Source organism: Anopheles coustani, unplaced genomic scaffold, assembly GCF_943734705.1.
Source record: "Anopheles coustani unplaced genomic scaffold, idAnoCousDA_361_x.2 scaffold_12_ctg1, whole genome shotgun sequence".
NCBI classification, from domain to species: Eukaryota; Metazoa; Arthropoda; class Insecta; order Diptera; family Culicidae; genus Anopheles; species Anopheles coustani.
The window spans coordinates 520,379-541,150 of NW_026525384.1; the positions used below are offsets into that span (position 1 = coordinate 520,379).

At 38.1% G+C, this 20,772-nt stretch overlaps 4 protein-coding genes across 10 annotated transcripts; 2 read left to right on the top strand and 2 right to left on the bottom strand.

Annotated features, from left to right (window-relative positions):
• Positions 1-1,034: 1,034 nt before the first annotated feature.
• LOC131271242 (sialin-like) lies at positions 1,035-5,812 on the top strand. 2 transcript variants are annotated; one of them, XM_058272647.1, is made up of 5 exons: positions 1,035-1,317; positions 3,876-3,969; positions 4,097-5,161; positions 5,224-5,465; positions 5,546-5,812. In XM_058272647.1, the coding sequence occupies exons 2-5, from the start codon at positions 3,942-3,944 to the stop codon at positions 5,690-5,692; spliced, it is 1,482 nt and encodes a 493-aa protein (XP_058128630.1). In that variant the 5' UTR covers positions 1,035-1,317; positions 3,876-3,941; the 3' UTR covers positions 5,693-5,812. The 2 variants fall into 2 exon arrangements, with proteins under 2 accessions (XP_058128630.1, XP_058128627.1); XM_058272644.1 differs by having other exon boundaries at positions 1,035-1,243.
• Positions 5,813-8,113: 2,301 nt separating this feature from the next.
• On the bottom strand, positions 8,114-11,362 carry LOC131271239 (arginyl-tRNA--protein transferase 1). Of its 4 annotated transcripts, XM_058272639.1 has the most exons (7): positions 11,217-11,362; positions 10,518-11,152; positions 10,279-10,422; positions 10,050-10,199; positions 8,705-8,865; positions 8,326-8,635; positions 8,114-8,249 (listed from the first exon to the last, which is right to left on the bottom strand). In XM_058272639.1, exons 1-7 carry the CDS (start codon positions 11,302-11,304, stop codon positions 8,160-8,162), a joined length of 1,578 nt encoding a protein of 525 aa, XP_058128622.1. In that variant the 5' UTR covers positions 11,305-11,362; the 3' UTR covers positions 8,114-8,159. The 4 variants fall into 4 exon arrangements, with proteins under 4 accessions (XP_058128622.1, XP_058128623.1, XP_058128624.1 ...); XM_058272640.1 differs by lacking the exon at positions 10,279-10,422; XM_058272641.1 differs by lacking the exon at positions 10,050-10,199.
• Positions 11,363-12,749: 1,387 nt separating this feature from the next.
• Positions 12,750-13,804, top strand: LOC131271245 (small ribosomal subunit protein uS13). The gene is made up of 2 exons (XM_058272652.1): positions 12,750-12,859; positions 13,102-13,804. Exons 1-2 carry the CDS (start codon positions 12,857-12,859, stop codon positions 13,555-13,557), a joined length of 459 nt encoding a protein of 152 aa, XP_058128635.1. The 5' UTR covers positions 12,750-12,856; the 3' UTR covers positions 13,558-13,804.
• A 1,076-nt stretch (positions 13,805-14,880) lies between these two features.
• LOC131271244 (endophilin-B1) lies at positions 14,881-19,656 on the bottom strand. Of its 3 annotated transcripts, XM_058272650.1 has the most exons (8): positions 19,599-19,656; positions 19,361-19,458; positions 18,830-19,263; positions 18,706-18,769; positions 18,428-18,463; positions 18,045-18,235; positions 16,273-16,441; positions 14,881-16,204 (listed from the first exon to the last, which is right to left on the bottom strand). In XM_058272650.1, the coding sequence occupies exons 2-8, from the start codon at positions 19,436-19,438 to the stop codon at positions 16,091-16,093; spliced, it is 1,086 nt and encodes a 361-aa protein (XP_058128633.1). In that variant the 5' UTR covers positions 19,439-19,458; positions 19,599-19,656; the 3' UTR covers positions 14,881-16,090. The 3 variants fall into 3 exon arrangements, with proteins under 3 accessions (XP_058128633.1, XP_058128632.1, XP_058128634.1); XM_058272649.1 differs by lacking the exon at positions 19,599-19,656 and having other exon boundaries at positions 19,361-19,564; XM_058272651.1 differs by lacking the exons at positions 18,428-18,463; positions 19,599-19,656 and having other exon boundaries at positions 19,361-19,564.
• Between the last annotated feature and the right edge of the window lie 1,116 nt (positions 19,657-20,772).

Genomic DNA, 20,772 nt, shown 5'->3' on the forward strand with positions numbered 1-20,772 from the left:
ACACATACTTTTTTTTTACAGGTTGTTTTCAATTATATTTGGGGAATTTTAATCACTTTGGAATTTGGATTTTTATCGCCATTCAAAACCTTGAGGTATTTTTACCATGAATTGTTGCGAAATTCTGATAGTATGATATTTTTGTGATGTTTTAGACAAAAGTTGTTTTTCTAAAGTTAAACAATATCAAATCGACCAGCAGCTTTAAGTGGTACGGGAATGTTACGTGTTATTAACTTCTCATTAGTAGCTGTTAAGCTTTCAGGCTTCCAAGCGGTCTACAAACTTTTCATATTAAACAAAATGTGTGGTCACGACCGGGTAAAAGGAACGTTACTTATAACGTCGGCTCTTAGTGTGGCAATATTTATCACAGGAAACCCTAAATATGAAAGTTAGCCATTAGTACATTGAATTATACTCAACTCCTTTAAAAGCTAAAACCCAAAAAAAGGAAGATTAAAAATTATTTTTCAAACTTTTTATTGGCCGTTGGCCGTTGGAGCAATTCTGATTGTGAATCAGTTTACCGGTTGTTGAATATTGGTTACATAAATTATGGCGTCGTGTCTTGTATACTGTATACATTACGGCGGAATCCGCTCACCCTCCAGCTAGTAGAATGTTGTGGCATATAAAATGCTGCATTCGTTTATTCAAGATCAAAATTGATCTAAACCTTCAATTATGATAACGATGCCAATATGGAGCCATGAAACATATTATTTTACAAAATAAATGAATTTTTAAGCATTTTGCAGCATACATAATATTTTCGTAATTTATTTTCCATAGATTCCACAATGATCATAAAAAAGATCGAGAGACAGGGAAGGAAGATCAACAGTTGAAGATCAAAAATACAGAAAACAAGAGAAATACAAAGAAAGACAGAGATAAACAGAACGGTAGAGAGATAATGTAACAAGCGAGAGATGGAGAGAACTTCCATCTGAGATGGGAAAGCAAGTTGAGCTTATAAAAATTGCATGCGAAGTAATGCGAGAGTTCAGTTGCAAACGATCGATCAACGGAATCGAACACGTCGATAAGCTGTTTAGAGTGAATTCTCGCGGGCTTTGTTTTCCAGAAAAATCGCAAATCCAACCTACGAGATTGCAGTAACGTGTAGTCCACAGATCCACACTTGTGGGAAATTGTATAAACAATGCTACTGGACTTGCTTTAAAGTGTGAAAACGATCAAGTGTTTTGTGCATCGTTCCGACCGTCAATTATCTCGTGTAAGAGATCATAAATTTCAATGGCCAACCAAGCATCCACGTAACAGTGATGTGCTTAAAGTGCTAAAGCTTCTGTTAATAGTATTTAATTTTAGAAATAACTTAACAAGTAGTGTAGATGATGATTACTTCGAGTAAATTTGAAATGAATTTTATTTAGTTATATTTTGTCAATACCGCAGACACTGTAACTGAGCTACATTATTGTTTTATCGACTACACCACTACGTTGGTTCATTTACCAAGAAAGATTTCGACAAGATACAGTTTATGTTGCTGTCAAACAGAAGCAAATTGTTATTTCTTCTAAATATGTACCGAGATCGTATGCGGAACATGGAGGTCAATCTCAAACTCGTTTCGTGGTTAAGACCTTAGCCTTTTCCTTTGGCTGTTCCGGAATGGGAGGTATCGGAGGCGAACGTACTATTTCAATAACATGCCTGATCAAATGTCTATCCAGTCAAGGCTTGTTTTTATAATAAATGCATATATCTACTGCAAACAACCAACATAGTTCTGCAACAACAAAACAAACCTTGCAAAGCCTAAAGAACCGGTTACTTTCGTTCGTTGAACTGGAAGTCTTTATTGCTTTTCCATTTATGTCCGTTAAGATTGCAACTACGCATATCTTTGGTCTTTCTTGACGTTGTGGCCAATCGGGAATTGAGCCATGAAGTTATGCTTTGGTGATGTTTTGAATAAGTTGTCATGATGGGGTTTTCTCCAAAATTGCACATTCTCTTAAATAATATTATTTTGGGTTCACGTATGTGTCTTGATAAAATATATCAAAAACTTTTCTTGTATGAGTTGAAATACCAATCAATTGAAACGATTTACAAACAAAATAAATCAATTGTCCAACATTAAGAGGCTGCTCCTATAGTTTAAGTTGTTCAAACTTCAATAGAAAAGTAACACAAATGCGCCAGAAACGGCCCAACTCAAAATTTTACTTTTTTTTAAATTACTTTTTCTTGAATGTAATCTATCTGGTAGTCTTTTTTAATAACATCTTTGAAAAGAACATACGTATCGACTGACGTGTGAAATTGAATGTCATTGGGTGGAGGGCAGCAATACCAATTTAGTATGTTTATGTTCACCAACCACCAACAATCAATTGGCCAATTTCCCTCACTTGAACGAAATGCCAATGCGTATACCATTTATTCAAGGTATTATTGACTTTGGTTGTGGCATTGGGATGTACCGCCTATGATACTCCTCCAACATCTAACATACAATTTTGCCTCGTGTGTGTGACGAATAACATTGTTTGTCGATGGTAAATATTTCATGTTCGTCGCAATCAAATTATTGTTTTGCAGCACTCAACGAAAGTGCAGTGATAATTTAAATTTTAAACCTTTACGCTAGCAAAAAATGGTTTCACTTCAGCATATCCGCTTGTTGTATCTGTGACAAATAATTGGCTATGTTTTTTTTTCTGTGAAATTCCATCACGTTTAAACTAGTCAACTCCATTTGAAGATTCCATTTAAACATTCAATCGGTCAGTTAAAATCAGGTCACAGTGAATTTTAGTTTATACAGTCGCGAATTGTCCATCGGCCATTTTCGTTTGTCACATTGTACGAGTATTACGACATGAGACGTACTCTTTACTAAAAACAAAAGGCCAACGTAAATCGGCGCTTATAAATTCTATGTTTGTACTACATGGCTTAATTGTATACCAGTTGTTACTGCACGAAAGTCCCAGATTCTCAGAATTAAGCTATGCCTTTCTGTAACAATTTAGATATTTCTTGAAAAATAATAAATATTTCGATTAAGATCCCAGTAAGTCTTGTAAGCCTTGTAACCTTTCTTTTTCTTCGGTTTATGTATAGGCTATGGAAAAACCTGTATATGTTAAATTTGTTTATAACGTTGACATAAACGATTTAAATTTATCCAAAATTTTACGGACCAAAAAGGAATACTGAACACTAGCACTACTACCAAACGCAATTTATGAACACGGTCGTTGTTGTTTTTTTCTAATTAAACATTGATTGATAGTAAAAACTCTTTAAAACGTCAAACATAAATCAACAGGAGAGTTTTGACTGGGCGTTGTAGACCAGCACGTTTCAAAATATCGCCGGTACTTGTGTTAATATTTGCATTAAGACATGTCACTGCAGGGAACAAGTAAGGTTTTGTCAGTGAATAATCTACGATATGTAATGATAACGGTCTTTAAATAAGTTGATTTCATAAACTTTAATGTATCGTTTATCCTCTTATATGTATCCTTTTACTTAGTTCTTGAAACCTTTTTTTTAATTATTTGTTAGACATAGTTACGCTGTGAACTGCAAAAGGTGCATGGATTACCATATTCTATTTGGGAAATTAAATCTATTTGAATATATAAAATAAGGGTCGGGTCAGAAAAGTGTGTAGTGCTGATGTGTCCCTCGATTTGCTTTGGCAGTGAATTTCAGAGCTAATTACATAATTCAAATATACTTGGCTGGCCTATTCAGATTTTGTAGTTCATAGTGGAACAATGTCTACCAGCCCCTTTTCATGCAGATTTACCTAACGTGTGAATTTAGTAAAATCAAAATAAAATGGCTTGAAACTAATTGGATGTGTTTTTATGTTTCCCTAGATATGCCTCAAAATAAGTGTATACAGTCGTTATTTTTATTACAAAACTGCAGTCCAGACCATCACAATGATTCTGACTACTAAAATTAGCAATGGTACGTATAAAGAGATTCTTTTATTCTTTTACATCGGTTCTCACTATGGGAATGCTAAACAGTTTGAAAGGTTGATTTCACAATTATATTTTATTTTAAAATATCCATTTTTTTATTTTTACTTTAGGAACTATCCCCAAACGTTTAATAGTGACGATCATGATATTTGTTGCATGTACTGCATCGTTCATGCTGCGGGTGCATATGTCAATAAATCTTCTAGCCATGATACAACCAATTACTAAAGCTACCACAAACGATAGCATGGCGTTATCACATAATGCTTTCAACAACACATTAATCCAAAGCTCAAATGGCACATCCAACAGCGGTGATTTAATCTCTCCCGTTAAAACTGCAGTCAATTATGGGTCCCGCTACGAATGGAGTCAGAACGTGCAGAGTCACATTTTGGGCGCCTATTTTTATGGATATCTGCTAACTTCGCTTCCCGCAGGACCACTGGCGGAACGATATGGGCCACAGCGCTTGATCGGCTACTCCTTCCTGCTCTGTGCATTTGTAACGGCCCTCTTTCCGCTGTTTGCAGCCATCGATGCCTGGGCTGTCATAGCTGGACGCTTTCTAATAGGTGTACTTAGCGGTTGCGTGTATCCAACACTACACAACGTTATCTCACGATGGATACCCCCAAATGAAAAAAGTAAAGCCGTCGCCTGCATTGCCGGTGGAAGCACATTCGGCACAGTTATAACGTGGCCCTTCGCTGGACTTTTGATAGAGCACTTCGGTTGGGTTTACGCCTTCTATGTACCGGCCATCATATCCGGGATTGTCGCGATAGTCTGGATTTGGCTCGTCTCGGACACTCCCGCTGAGCATAAAACGATTACCAAAGAGGAGCGCGAATTTATTGAAGCTTCATTTGGTACCACAGTATCGAAAAACAAATCCCGACCTCCTTTACTTAAGGTTCTCACCTCTCTTCCATTCATTGCCCTAATCCTGTCACACTACAGCAGCTTCTGGGGGTTAAATTTTTTCGTCACCCAAGCTCCGAAATTTATGAACGAAGTACTCGGTTTCAAGTTGGCAAACGCGGGATTTCTCTCAAGCCTCCCTTACTTGGCGCGCATGTTTTCTGGATTTATCTTTGGCTACATCGGCGATACACTGCGCAGCAAAACAATTATGAGTGTTACAGCGTTACGCAAATCTTTCACCTTGTTTTGTATGTTACTCCGATGAACTATATCAAAAGTATGTGTATTTATTTTAACAATACCATTACAGCTCACTTCCTGCCAGGCGCTTTCATGATTGCGCTACCATTCATTGCGGAAGATCCCATTGTAACGGTCGCATGTATTGTTGCCTGTCTTGGATTTAACGGAGCTTCTACAATCACTAATCTTGTTAATGCTCAGGATCTTGCACCGAACTTTGCTGCTACATTGTACGGTATGATGAACTTCCTAGCAACAACCGCCGGGTTTTTGGCGCCAATGACCGTTGCCTTTTTTACAAAAGAAAAGGTGAGTTATCTGAAGAAATATAAAATTCCCATTTGGTTTATAGCCAATCAGCTTTATAATGAATATTATTTATTATACAGAGTACAATGGATGAATGGAAGTACGTATTTCTTATAACTGCCGGATTTTACATTGTCTCTGGAGCCATCTTTACCGTCTTTGGTTCAGGTAAAGTGCAAAAGTGGAACGAAGTCAAGGAACAGTCTGCACCCAAGCCGCATTCTTAGGTTTGGTTTGGTTTTTCACACATTTGGTTTTTCTCAAACGTTTGTTAATGCTAATGAGACATTTGTAAGATAAAATGTAATCATTTAATTACATGCTCAAGAGACTTTTGTAAGATGAAATGTAATCATTTAATTACTATTATGTTTATGAGCATCTCAAATAAAATATAAGGTTTCAGTATAATGATGATAATTCTAGTATTTCTATTGCTATTGTTAAGTCTATTGGCAAAATCTGTCTCACAAACAAGTGCAACTTAAAAATAAAAACAAATTTCAAACACTTTTCTTTTCAACAATATTTAAAGAAAACATAAACACTTCTAATTGTTTGAAAATATATAAGGGAGTATCTTCGGTTGTGGAGTGGGTGTCGTTGTGGGCCACCCTTTATAACTTTTGAATATTTTGATTTGAAAGATGTCAATCTTGTTTGCCCGCTCACACGCTTTCCAGACTGCACCGTCGCGTAACGCGACGTCGCCTGACAGGCGCAGAACTCCATGCAAAAAAAACCTAGCGCGACACATGCATTTGATTTCTTCTGTGAGTGACAAAATAAATAAAAAAATCTTTATGTTTATAAATTTTATTAATTTTCCAAGGACAGTAATTCAATGTATACCCGGTTGACAGCAATTTAAATTTTGGCTGCTATCATGTAGCACCAGCAAGAGTTCCAGCAATCTGCCATGGGAAAAACTGCATAAAAATTTAATTTTTGTCAACCGGGTAATATTCAAAATTGATACACGACGTCCAGACTACAGCGCGACGTCGCCTGACACTCGGGGTCCACACTACAGCGCGACGTCGCCTGACAGGAGCTGAACTCCATAATAAAAAAACCTTACGCGATGTCGCGCGAATCGCGCTTGGTTTTTTTTTTGCATGGAGTTCAGCGCCTGTCAGGCGACGTCGCGTTACGCGACGGTGCAGTCTGGAAAGCGTGACAGGCGCTGAACTCCATACTCGGGGTCCACACTACTTCTTCTTCTTCTTCAATTCGGCGAGGATTTACTCCAGTACGGCTATTGAATCCAGCTTCCTGGGCCTTCGCAAGCTAACCTGGAGACATAGACCTCTATTGGTTTATGACTGGCAACTAAAGGTCATATGTCCTGGTTTTCTGTGGTTTTCGATTTTCTGTAGGCGTCGCCTTTTGACTGCCACCATGCGGCCAGGAGCACTGCTAGCCAACCACGCTAGTGCGCAGTCAAAATACGGCTGTTCACCCGCCGTAACGAAAGGAATATTTCCTTCCGTTTGTCAGATCGCACGAAACTCGTGATCCGCTTGATTACTCAAACAGCACGAGATGTGCGTCGGCTAGGATTTCTCTGACTTGAGCTCCAGCTCGGCGACACCACGCGGCCGTGCCTAAGATAACCTTACTTTTCAGCTAACCCTTTCAGGAACCTCGTGCACTGCTAACCATCCGCTCTGATGCGACGCCGAACTGGAACTGGGGGTCCACACTACAGCGCGACGTCCCGTCACGAAACGCGACGTCGCCTGACAGGTGGCCGAACTCTATACAAATAAAATGTCGCACAAATCGCGCTAGTGTAGAAGCAGCGAAAAACGCGTCGTCGCGCTAGCTCTTGTCAAATGTCAATTCGAAACGTAAACAAACCGACAGCTGGACAAAACGTAAACAAACCGAATCACAAACGCGAACAAAACGAGCAATAGTCTTCACGAAACATCGGATTTTTCGTTGTCGTGCCGAAACGTAAACAAACTGCTCTTCAACAAGTAGGAGATGACGGAGAAATATATACCTCCTACGGTGGGGCAAAATATCGTCGATGGTTGTTTTAGGTGGTTTTCTCAGTGAATTTCAAATGTTTTTTGAAACATTTTTTTTGTATGGAGTTCGGCCGCCTGTCAGGCGACGTCGCGTTTTGTGACGGAACGTCGCGCTGTAGTGTGGACCCCGAGTATGGAGTTCAGCCGCCTGTCAGGCGACGTCGCGTTTCGTGACGGGACGCCGCGGTGTAGTGTGGACCCCGAGTTAAAGTTAAAGTTAGCTAATGCCTTATAACGTTATAAGCAAAGAAAAAGGGGAGGGGTGGGGAGAGGGGGGGGGGGGGGGGGGGGGGTACTTCGAATAAAAAATGCGGCAAACATGGTAAGCTAAACTTTGAAAAAAATTTTTTTTTTAATATTTAACATAAATTTGATAAAAGTTCCTTTCCTATTCCCTCAGAAACTGTCAAATTTATCTCGAACACCCAGTAACAATTAGTTACTATAGGACTGTTTTTTTTAACATCAACCTTCTCACACATGTAATTTCTTTCAGTTGAAATATAAAAAAACCGAAAATTTCGTTAGCTGAGCTTTATCTGCGAAGCTTTTTTGCATAATTTAACCAATAAACGTAGTTGATAACAAACAATTAAACATGCATTCAGATGAAACAACCAAAACTGAAGTTGAAGGACACAATTGAGCTTCTATGCTATACTCCATACAACATCATCCTTTTAGCACACACTTTTCCTACCAGCTGGGCGTACGTTGAAACATCCGGGACGACCTGTGCGACCAACTGAAACAAGAAAATAAGAACATATCCAGACAAAATAAGAAGTCGTTCCAGTGGAATTTATCCGCAATAACTTTACCGAATACTCTGAATATCGCAAATACGATCTTCCAACAAGCAAAAGAACGTCCTGTAAATCTTGCTCAGTTGGCTTTTGTGCATCCTGCACTAATTTATCTTCGTTAAGCCGGTTATATTTGCGTGCATCAAGCTTGGACAAGATATTTTTGTCAAGTAAGTGCCAAGTGTAAGCCTCCGGACAAAGTAGACGAGAGGGTTGTAGGCTGCTTTTGTATCGCATTTTCGGACACGAATGTATATAAAATCCCATGTAATAGCTTGTAATGCTGGGATTAACACGGTACCGTGCCCTTGTAAACGCAATCTCTCTAAAAGTACAACATTAAACAATTCACATATATTATAACTTGAACAAAACACATTATAATCAAACGTACCTTAGCGAGCCATAAGTACCAAGGGAAAGAAATCTATACTCTGGATCGTAAAAAAAATATACAGAACTAACGCATAGTGGCAACACGTCGATCACACCCACAGCAATCAAACGATCATCCAACCAATACTGTTGATGGAAAGACCCGAAATCCGCCGAACCCTGAAATTAAAAAACAACGAAACGATACTCGAAATAAGACCTAACCGATAAGTCGCTCCGAAGAGTTTTAGTAAATACAGAACTTTTAAACCAAAGCATTAAATCCTCCCTTACTAAATTTCTGGTTTTGGAATAATCATATTTGACTTAACAATGTGAGCTGGTTGTTTGTCAGCAAGTACATAAATAATTTTAAACTTATAGATGGTCTTTTATGAACACTCTGCAATTGGGTAATTTGATAGGTATTTTTGAGGTGATTTTTAAATCATTATTTCGGAACTAAATTACTCTAAGTGAGCAAAATCATGCTATGAAAGCCAAATCATTCTGAGTTCATTCTTTAGAATTGATTCGCTATTTAAACTCACTCACTCTCAATTGACCCACGTTCCTGCATCGTTATTCTCATCACTACATAAAATAGGTTAATTTTAATACTTCAGACAAATTTAGGGGATATTGGCAAGATTTGCGAAATGAAAACAGTTTTGGCTAACCAACGACTTTGGTGGTGGAGCTTGTATGGTTTGGGTTGGACTTGAATAATAAGGGATTGGTTTAAGCTCCATAAAGTCGATCTGTTGGACTGGGCAGCTCCTTCGCCGTAATGGAGGATTCCAATACCTCGCATTTTTACCGAGTAATTAAATCGCAGGTAGCTCAGTAGGAACTGGACAGTGGTTATTAAGTGATATTCGTCAATTTAATAGAATATTACAGATACACCTGACATAACTATAAAAGCTTTCTCTAATCTTTTCATTGTTAATGAAAACAATTTGATAACCTACTAAAAAGTCAGCAAGATATAGATATGTATATAATTTAAAAAAAGCTACGCATTTGTTTTTAATGTTAAAATCACAAATATCAGCCTTTCGTATTACTGAAGTATGCCAGATATCTATAAACCAAAAAATCGATAATCATCTCTTTAATTTCCATTACGACGGTTATACAATGGTTGTGTTTTGTCTACCTTTGAGACCAAATGACCAAATTGGCAAAGAAAAGAACCCTTTTCATAGAGCAATATAATGTAACCATTTGCATTGCAGACGAGGGAAAAATGCTTCCAGCACTTCATCAAAAACGTAAGCATCAAATTTTGAAATATTAAAAGTTCATAGATTGCTATATTCATAACAAAAAAAAAGCTAACACATTAATAATACTAGTACCTTTAATGGTGATTTTACCAAAAAGTCGAGATAGTCCGCAACCGAACCAGGAGGATCACTATGAATACTCGTCTGATATTTGACATAGAGTGCGTAAGAAATGTCCAGGCTTTCTTGAAACTTTTTCCCGCCCGTGGGTAGAGTCACAATCTGATACCATTTTTTGTCACGAATGAAAAAAGAAGAAAACAAGCCAAAATTAGTCAAATCAATTGGTTGTATTAATTACCTTAAGGGGAGAATTGATAAGAAAACGTTTGAAACGTTCCATGCTGAGTTTGGACGATGGCTCTTTGTGTATGCTTTGTTGGTAACTACTGTATAGTTTAAACGTTGTAGGGATTGCACAATCTTTGGACTGAATGAATTTTACCTGCAAACCAAAAATAACACCATTCAGTCAGTAGATATGCTTTCAACGATGGAATAAGAACTTGTTCCAAAAATAAAATCAACATTTGTACGTACCGTCAAACGATGGGCTGATGGTTCGTTTTCCTTTGGAAATTCGTAAAGAAAATCTTCCAGCGACTTTTCTTTATTATGCCCCTTTCCAGCTAGCATTGATCGTTCTAGCTCTTCACCGGTAAGCCCTTTCTTTTGTAGTTTATCTCGTTTTCGTATAATTCGCATAAGTTTTGCTTTTTTTGGTACATCACTCACAGTCGGGTTGCCCATGCCATGCGAAGGCTTTAAGGCTTCGGCCCCTTTTTCACTCAAATCTTTCGATCGAGCTTTAATGGTTTCAGTAGTTTGTTTTGCAATGTCCATGGTAGGCTCCAAATATTCTAAATCAATTGGCTTTGTTGGCATACGCGGCGTCTCGATGTGCTCATGACTTAAAGTCCCAATCTCGCCAAAAGATTGTGGATTTTCTTCCTCATCGGATTCTCTTTTTCCATCACGGAGAAATTTGTTCATACGCTTAATTATCTTTTTGTGTGACTTATTTAATCGAAAATTAAGCGCATCGCATTTAATAGTATACGATGGACAGCAGGTAACATCCATGATTGGTTTATAACAATAACATCCAGAACGACGCCAGCCTCGATCGATCAGATCTTGGTAATCTTCACAGCTTAGTTTATATGCCCACATGCCTAAACAAAAAGGAAAGATTGAACTTTTATTTGCCCAGTTATATGCAAGCTATCTTTTCCATACCATAAGAGTGGCAAGAGTCCGATTGCTTGCAGTAACCACACTGATAGCTAGAACGTTTGTCGTAAAATTCTACCACTGAAAACGGCATACTTTTGCTTAGAATGTACGACGTACGGAGCAGAATAAAAATTTTCAATACTGTTTTGATGACTTTTTAAGGAGAATATTAGTGTTGTCAGAATCGGGATTCGGAAGATTCGAAAACTTAATCCCTTGACGGATTTTATCGGATTGCACCCCATTTGACCAATGCGGATCAGCTTTGATTCACTTGGGGTTTGGGCAAAGTGGATCAACCGACGAAATCGCATTGATTTTGATAGAAAAAATTAAAGGTTTAGTTTTGTTCATATATTCAATCTGTCAGTTTTTCTATTTTCAATAGTGAGGAACATGCTGTTTTCGTATGTGGTACCGCGTCCTCAGAAAAGGTAACTTAACTAGGGGTCCACACTGCAGCGCGACGTCGCCTGACAGGAGCTGAACTCCATATAAGTCACCTTCTATATTTAAACACCTTGTCGTCGCGCTAGCTCTTGTCAAATGTCAATTCGAAACGTAAACAAACCGACAGCTGGACAAAACGTTAACAAACCGAATCACAAACGCAAACAAAACGAGCAATATTCTCCACGAAACATCGGATTTTTCGTTGTACTACTTGATTTTATGCTTCACAAATGTAATTCATTTAATAATATTTTTACCAACGTTTTTTCGGGTGCCAAAACGTAAACAAACTGCTCTTCAACAAGTAGGAGATGACGGAGAAATATATACTTCCTACGGCGGGCCAAAATATCGTCGTTGTTTGTTTAAGTTTGTTTTATCAGTGAATTTCAAATGTGGAAGCGCCAAACTCACTCAAGGTGCATAAAATACGTAGCTAAACAAATATCATGGATTACTACCTCAAAATTCAATAAACAATTTTAGCCGAGTTTGCGCCCCAATGTGATACATATTTCCACATACTCTCCTACCTCTGTCGCGCTTGGCTTGCGCGATTGTTCTGTCGAAACTGGGCTACTTTTGAAACGGGACGTCGCGCTGCAGTGTGGACCCCGAGATACATATTTCCACATACTCTCCTACCTCTGTCGCGCTTGGCTTGCGCGATTGTTCTGCCGAAACTGGGCTTCTTTTGAAACGGGACATCGCGCTGCAGTGCGGACCTCGAGTCAGACGACGTCGCGTTACGCGACGGTACAGTCTGGAAAGCGTGAGAGCTATTGTCAAAAATCGATTTCAATGTGGCTGCCACGACGAGGCTTTTGCGATGGGTTCACCTTGCTTTTGAGCGCACCGCTCTTTTGGGAGTGATTAGCTGGGGAAAGAGGTATGGTAGTGGAAGTGTCTATTACTTTCACTGCTAACTTTTAGGCTAGTTCTTATAATTAATCCAGTTACATCGCAAAATAATTTACGATTTCCTTACCAAAATCCTGTCATCCACGCTACAATCTACGTAATCATATTTTCTAGTACTCTGCTGGAAGCCACGAAACGCAAACTGCTCATAAAACGCACAGTTGTCAAACTAATGTCAATTTTCCGGAAGCTAGTTTTCGCTCTTTTTCCGGTAAATTTCAGCCGATTGCAGTGGACGTTCTCAGACCGCTACACAAATTATATCGAAAATGGTAACTTCCTTGCTTAAATGGCTTAGTTTTGATTCATTTACGATACCGTTTTACCAATCTGTTGTTCTTTGGAGATAATTTAAAGAAGCAATCGGTACACGTGAAATACTCAATGTTTAGTTTTGTGAGATACGCATAGTCCTGTGCTTGTTGACATGTACACTTGCAAGCTTGTCGGGCCTATCAATGTGCATTTTCATATTCAGAGAGCTAACCGTGTGCACTTTTTGTCTTTATTTCAGTCGCTCGTGATTCCTGAAAAGTTCCAGCACATTTTGCGTGTTCTCAGTACTAACATTGATGGAAAACGCACTGTCCCAATTGCATTGACGGCCATCAAGGGAGTCGGTCGTCGCTACGCTCATGTCGTGCTGAAGAAAGCTGATGTCGATCCGTTCAAACGTGCTGGTGAGTGCTCTGATGAAGAGGTCGAGAAGATTATTACCATCATCTCGAACCCACGGCACTACAAGATCCCCGACTGGTTCCTAAACAGACAGAAGGACATCATTGACGGAAAGTACATGCAGCTGACTTCATCGAACATTGATTCGAAACTGCGTGAGGATTTGGAGCGCCTGAAGCGAATCCACGCTCACCGTGGTATGCGTCACTACTGGGGACTGCGTGTCCGTGGCCAGCACACGAAAACAACCGGTCGTCGCGGTCGTACTGTCGGTGTGTCCAAGAAGAAGTAAGCAACAGAGCTTACTCATGCACATTTCTCCATCATGCGTGTATTATATCGTACCAAAAGCAAGAAAGGAAAAAAGAAATTCCCGGAACTGTTGCTGATGGGTTTCGATGTGCAAGGATACGAAAGATGCAAGAACATTCGTGAAAGTGTGGCGTGAGAAGAACTGTTTGACGATGGTATTCAAGCATCTCGTGTATTTGTGGTGGTGCTTAAAGCTGTCCAATAAATAGTTCTGTTGTGAAAAGGAACAGGATTTGTTTCTTCCTTGCAGTAAGTTTTCAGTCCGAAATAGTGATCTAGTTCAAGTTACGATTTAATAGTTATGTGATAATGAACCGTCATCTACCAATCAATTGTGCCATGCAATTTTTACAACATCCACCATTCTCCAGATATTGTTGCAGAGATGCTTTCTTTGTATGGAAATCTTTGATATTTTCAATTCATATTTCTCTGATTGTGGTACTTTAAAAGCACGAAATAAGTTGAGTCTTTCAACAATCCTTCCCACATTGTTTATTTGTTAGTTCATATTTTAGTAGTATTTGCATCTATCTAGCCGGTAACCCGAAATTTTCCTGAAAACTCTTTATTTATCCTCCCCCTCCTACTCGCCGGTTCAAAAACGCAACGACCGCTAGGATAAATAATCTTGTCTGTCAATAGTTCTTGGCGTAAAGGGGGTGTTGATCATGCCTGCTCTTTGGGGGCTTACAACATTTATTCTCCCTTTGTGTCCTTTCCATTTTTACCCTTCAGACGTGCTTATTAACCCCTTCACAATTTTTGATGCAAATATTGTTATATGCCCCTACCAAATTTGATGCAGTATTGATCTAAATCACAAGAAACGCACAGACTGTGAAGGGGTTAAAACATAGCAATCCATAAAGAAATTACCGCTGTAAATTACTATGCAAATGCAGATTTATGACGTTCATGCGAAGTTCTATATTAGAAAATTGAAATATCTTTCCCACTGTTCACGCAGGTACAATAACATTAAACATTCAGATGCAAAACGACCACCTTTTTTGGTAAATTCCAATATTTTTGAAAATTAGGTCCTGGGATTGAGGTGTCTTTTGTAACTTAAATTATGATAGCTTCATGGTTTAGTATTTCTATTATAATTGTGGCAACATATTACCATGTTAACCAACATCGAAATGAACAGATACCATGCTCTTCCTGCCTCCACACGTGTTGTACTTACCCGGTCCGTAAAACTACAGTAACGTATCAGTAGAATAGGTAGGAACAATTCTTGATTCTAGACTTGCTAGCCGGCTACAAGAATAATACACTTGGTTTACTCGCAGGCAACTTGTAAGCGTTATTATTTTTATTAATGTGCCATTTATTTTTTAGCTGTAGTCGATTCTCACATTAACGATGCATTTAACAATAACTTGTTCAAAATTGACTCTTTTTATCGTGGATTTAGGCGCACCACAAAATTGTGTTTGGAGTATTATTGGTTATGGTTAGGCTAAATCTATCGGTTAACTTATTGCATATACTATCGACAATTCAGCGTTTTATTTCAAATATTAACAACAAGCATTAATTTGTTTAGTTCTACGAGAGGGTTAGATATACCATAGTATAGAAATTACTCTTTTGGGAAATATTCTTTGATTTAAAGATGTAGAAGTCGTTGTATTATGTCTTAACGCGAGCCGTTGATAACTAATTGTGACACCATGGCATCCGTATGTCTGACCGAAATGATGTTGTAGGTTGTGGCGTGAAAAATAAAAAAACATATTGCCGTTTTTCATACATCCACACAGTCTGTAAACACGATATAGTCACGTTATCGACGGGATAAAGGGCATAAGAAACAAGAAAAAGCAAATTATTATCTTTTCTTCTAATGCTACTAATGTGTGAGTCGAAAGTTTTTTCAAACGGCTTTAAATGTCTCATGGAGACAGAGACACAAATAAACAAATTTTCCTGACATTATAAGTTTAGCGAGGAATGTTTTAAATGGCAATGGAAGTGCATGATTTAACTTATGATTTTATTTTTACTGTAACGTTTTACTCACTGTGAATTTGATGCCGTTAAATTCTTTGGATTAACCTTGTAGTGTAGCAAATTCAAAATGTAATTTTTAAACAAATCCCTGGAGTGTCTATAACGATTAGCTGTGTTGCTTACTAAACCCTTATGTTATTGTTTTATCATGGGAATAATTTCATTTTTGAACAGGTGATGAATCAAATTTAATAGAGAAAAAAGTAGCCTCTTTACTCAATTATATCCTATAAGAGATTCTGAGTTAAGTATCATCAAATCTAGTTTTTTTTTTTGAGCAACTCACTCTAAGCATATTGCAATTTGAGCAAGAAATAAAATCATCCCACAATCATATCCAGTAAACTTTGTAATCGCCAGGATACATAAACTTGGGTGTACATATGAATTAAAGCTTAGTGTACGACGTTTTCGATAGCTTGAAATAATTCCTTGCTCTAGTATTTTTAACAAATTTCTCAAATATTCGTACTATTTTCGGTAATTTTTTAATCATCATCCAGCATCTCCAGAAAAGCTTTCGGGACTAGCCCTTTCAGTAGACCCTGCTTGCCGTTCATGTAGTCACAGTTCGGTGGATTACATTCGCAAACAAATATAACCTAAAAAAATGGAGACGACATTAGCTACAAAAGTAACATGATATATCGTCTTACCACAGTTAATTTACCTCGTTTGACGTAAGGTTCAGCTCAGTGCCATCTTTTGCATCGTACGAACACAGGACTCGAGCTCGGCGATATCCGGAATGTACGCCAAGATCAATGTTGTTCAGCTGGCTAGTCATGGCATCTTCCTCATATCCAGCAACTGGAACATACGGCTGTGGGCCACCAAGACTAACACGTTCCCAGAAAAGGTTACCAATTTTCGCAAAATTTTGCAAAAGCGCACGAACGAATACGACACGACATGTTAGATAAATGAAGAAAATATAGCAATAACAAAAGACAGACACACGCACAACCACATTCAGATAAGTTAAAGGAAAGATTATTTTAAGCACTATTTAATACAAAATTTTGATCTTCATCTGCCTCTGATGATAAATATATGATTGAAATAAATATTCTCATTACACAATGTATGCTTGGTTATACCAACACCGATTCGGGACTTTTGGTTTGGGGAAAAAACAATCTAAAATATTTTTAAAGCGAAATGTGTTTTTTCCATTTGTTGTGGCATAAACTCATCGCAGATGATTCAACAGATTCATCGAGGAAAGGAAAAAGAAAATATTCAGATGGTTCTCTGGACCCCAAGCGGAAGATAAGGACCGCAAGTAAATTGTTTTGTTATTTTTTACTGTTGTCGCAAGTTGTTTTTTTTTAATAAATGCGTTATTAAAGATATGGAAGATAAGTTAATAATATACTAACTTGAATTAGCGTAAAGGTACCAAAGGTAAAGTTCGTTGCAATATTCGTTAAAAATATATTAAATTGAATTTTGTTCGTATCGAAATAACCGTTTCAAACGAACATCAGCATAAAGTTCTGCTTGCAACGGTACATTGTAATAATTGTTGATGAAAAACGCAAGATGCTGGTTCAAACAGATAAATCAAGTTTCAGACAACTTTGAAAAGAATAAAACATCGTCCATTATGACATTCAAACACACTCATGTTGTAAAATAAATGTATACTTATTAATCGTTTTCAGATTCAAACATAACTGGTAACAACGAAGAAATGTACTTGTATGGATCTAGAGGACTGATATATCGTTTGGATCGCTAAGAGCAACAAGAGCAGCAATAAAGCCATCACCCTCAGTTGAACAATTGTTGCTTGATGTGGACGGGCTCATCACGACCGTTGCCAGAGATTTAGACTTGAGTAGCATTGTCTGTTGGCAGTGTTGTGAGCTGTCTTGTGTTTGGGTTTTGCTTATAAAAGTAGGACCACATGTAAGATCAACATCTTCGCTATTTATTCTTAATCGTGGCGTTGACGGACGCATGCTAGGTGACCAATGTTATATATGTTTATGGTTTTGGTAAAAAAGGACAGTTTGAGAATAATCAAGAAAAGAAGAAAGAGAAAGACAGAATAGATATACATTGATAGAAAACATAAGGTCGGTTCGAATATAGGGGTGTTAGGGAATTATTAAAGCTATGAAATCAAATAAGACTTTAGGCACTTGCAAGAGTATTCTTAAAATGACAACATAAACTTCTTCTATTACACGAGCCGGGATATATCCTCCTACGTTAAGTCGAGCACTATGTTCCCTTCCACGTATTCAGAGGCGACTCTATCCGAACTCCTATGCAGGGGTTCGTCCTTAGGCACCGACTATGACAGTCATATGTCCAACAACATAAACTTAAACATAAAAACCTCAAAGACCCTTGCTTCATATAGATTGGCAACAAAACCCCAACTATCAGTCATAAAGAACGGAACCGAATCAATCGACAATGGAATCTTACCTTACGAGTTCTCGTTGCAGGTCGGACATAATTTTACTGCACTGGCCATAATATCGCACTTGTGCCTCGACAAACGAATGAAGGTGTCGAAGGTGGGTCGCCTGTGTAGTACTTATTCCTTCCAAAAGTAACTTGGTTATCTCTGCCTGTCGGTCAAACTCAGACTGTGCTACTCGAAGATCCCTTTCAGCCTGAAAAATGTAAATATTTATGAGATATCTCTGTAATCCGTTCTTATACGTAAGATGTGAAATTTAACAAGGTAAACTTAGACTGTTTAAAAATAAGATAAGAATACAACAAAACGTGTTTACAGTCGATCTACATTACTAGTGCTACGCAATGGAAGGTAGGAAATAGGTTATTTATTTAAACAACTGTACCTGCTCTAACGCCACTTCTGGCGAAATTCCGTCCTTCTATGCGTTGTTGCATTTAATAAAATTACGAATTGATAAATTCATTATTTCCAGTCATAAACTAATGGAAAATAATATGTTTTTGTTTAGCTTGCAATAAATTGATTGACATAACAAGGCACAAGAACCTGCCCAACTAGCAACACTGATATTATTTTCTGCTTGTTCCATTTTAAATTCACAAAAACACTTGATATATCGATTTACTGCAATAAACTAAACTTAAATTGGATATTTCTTACCGCTTGTTGGCCAATCATGCTGCGGGCTTTACGTACGCGGTTTTTGCAAGCATCTAGATCCAAGCTATATGGACAAATGAAAATGGTATCATGATATTGAATTCAATATACTTTTTATACGAACCGTTTGCTTTCAAGGATGCCTTTCTCTTTGGTGATAGTTTTCATCTCACCGTCGAGGAACTTTTTTAATGGTTGGATGAAACACATTCCAGCGGAACCGATATAATCTCTTTCGCAAGATCCGAGTTTCTGTTCTGCTTGACCAACTTTGATGAGTGCGCTGCCATAAGGTCCATCCTGTCCAAACTCCCCTCCAGCTTCGATCATATCTAGTCCAAGGTATTCTAAGTTGCATAAACGTTTGGGTTTCTGTTTTTCGATTTTTGTGAATAAAAAATCTTCTACTCGATTTGCCGGATTAGGTACAATTGCTGCCTCTGTGTCTTTGACAATCTTTTCCGTCCACAATTTTGCCGAATCTGAACGTTCACTCAAATGTTCGAATCTTGCATCCATTTCCGTTTTCTCCGATGTGCCAAGCTTTTCTTCGGTGAGCTGAAAAATATATCACGCAAATAATTGAATATATGCTGCCACCACAATGAATAATTTGTGAAACAAACAAACAGCTGTTCTGTTTTTTTCGCCATACCTGCACCACCCTGGACAGAGTTGAGCCCGCTCCTTTCACGAACTTTTTCATATCAAACTCCGGCATTTTGATATTCATTTTATGGCTGTGGAAAAGAACTGCAAACCCGGGCTATGAATTAAATACACCACGAGCACAATCTTCCGATGCTCTGAACTTATTGTTATTAGCTTCTCAGGAATAGCTAAAGAGGACTTGTATTTTAAGGTTTGGAAAGCAAATGGAAAGTTTCACATACGGGGAACAAATGAACAATGCGATTTTTATGTTGTTCTGCGAAGAACCGTGACATTTATTATTGATTTTTCTAGTGTTGGTAGAATCAGGATTCCGAAGATTCGAAGATTCAATCCCTAGACGGATTCCAAAGATTCGAATCCCATCTGACGGACTCGAAAGGTTTGACTCGATTGGGATTCGAATCAGATTTGATTTGATTGGGACTTGATTTGACTTGACCTAAAATAATTGATCGACTCAAATTGATTTGAGTCGAATTAATCTCGTTACGTTATGTGATTGATTTCAGTCTACAGTAGATATCCGACTTACGCGGAAAATGGGGACCAGAGAAATCCGCGTATCTCGAATATTGCTTGACACATAGCTTATACTAGGAGTTACGAGATCGAGTTCTTGTGTACATGTATCCAAGGTGTATAAATTAGAAGGTGAAGTCGTCCAGTGTAAAATGACATTTCATGACTTGACATACAGGGTTTGACAGGCCAACATACAACTGGGGCAACGTTCCTTCTAAATCGCACCTTCTTTCAAAACAATAACAAAATTGAAGTTCTAACGTCAACTGGGTTATCGATCAGCATCACGCTGTAACTTGACACGGAGGGCGTAACCGATCAGTGTCAAAAAGGAACTTGTCAATGAAATGAGCGTTCTAGACACGGCAGAAAATCATCACGCTTCTGATGTTTCATATTGTTGTACTTTTTTCATTGGAGTTTACCGCTGTATATATTTTAAAAATCGCGCGCTTTTTTGTACGTCTGGTTTCACATACCTGGTGAATTTTATATCTCAAGGAACTCGTTGAATTCGTTCTCACCCTCCATTGTTCAATACACAATGTAATTTCTCACTTGAATCTTCACAAGACACTTTTGCTACACTTTGTAATTCATTGGATTGGCATAAAAGGATTGGGCTTTTGACCAAGGTGTATAAATTAGAAGGTGAAGTCGTCCAGTGTAAAATGACATTTCATGACTTGACATAACACTTCTGGGGTATTCATATGGGTTTTGAGAGGGGGTATCGGAAAAGGATTAGGCTTTTGACATAACTCTTCTCAAATATGGCACCCCTTCCAAAGCGACATAAAGTCACCTTCTATATTTATACACCTTGGCTTTTGACACAACTCTTCTCAAATATGGCACCCCTTCCAAAGC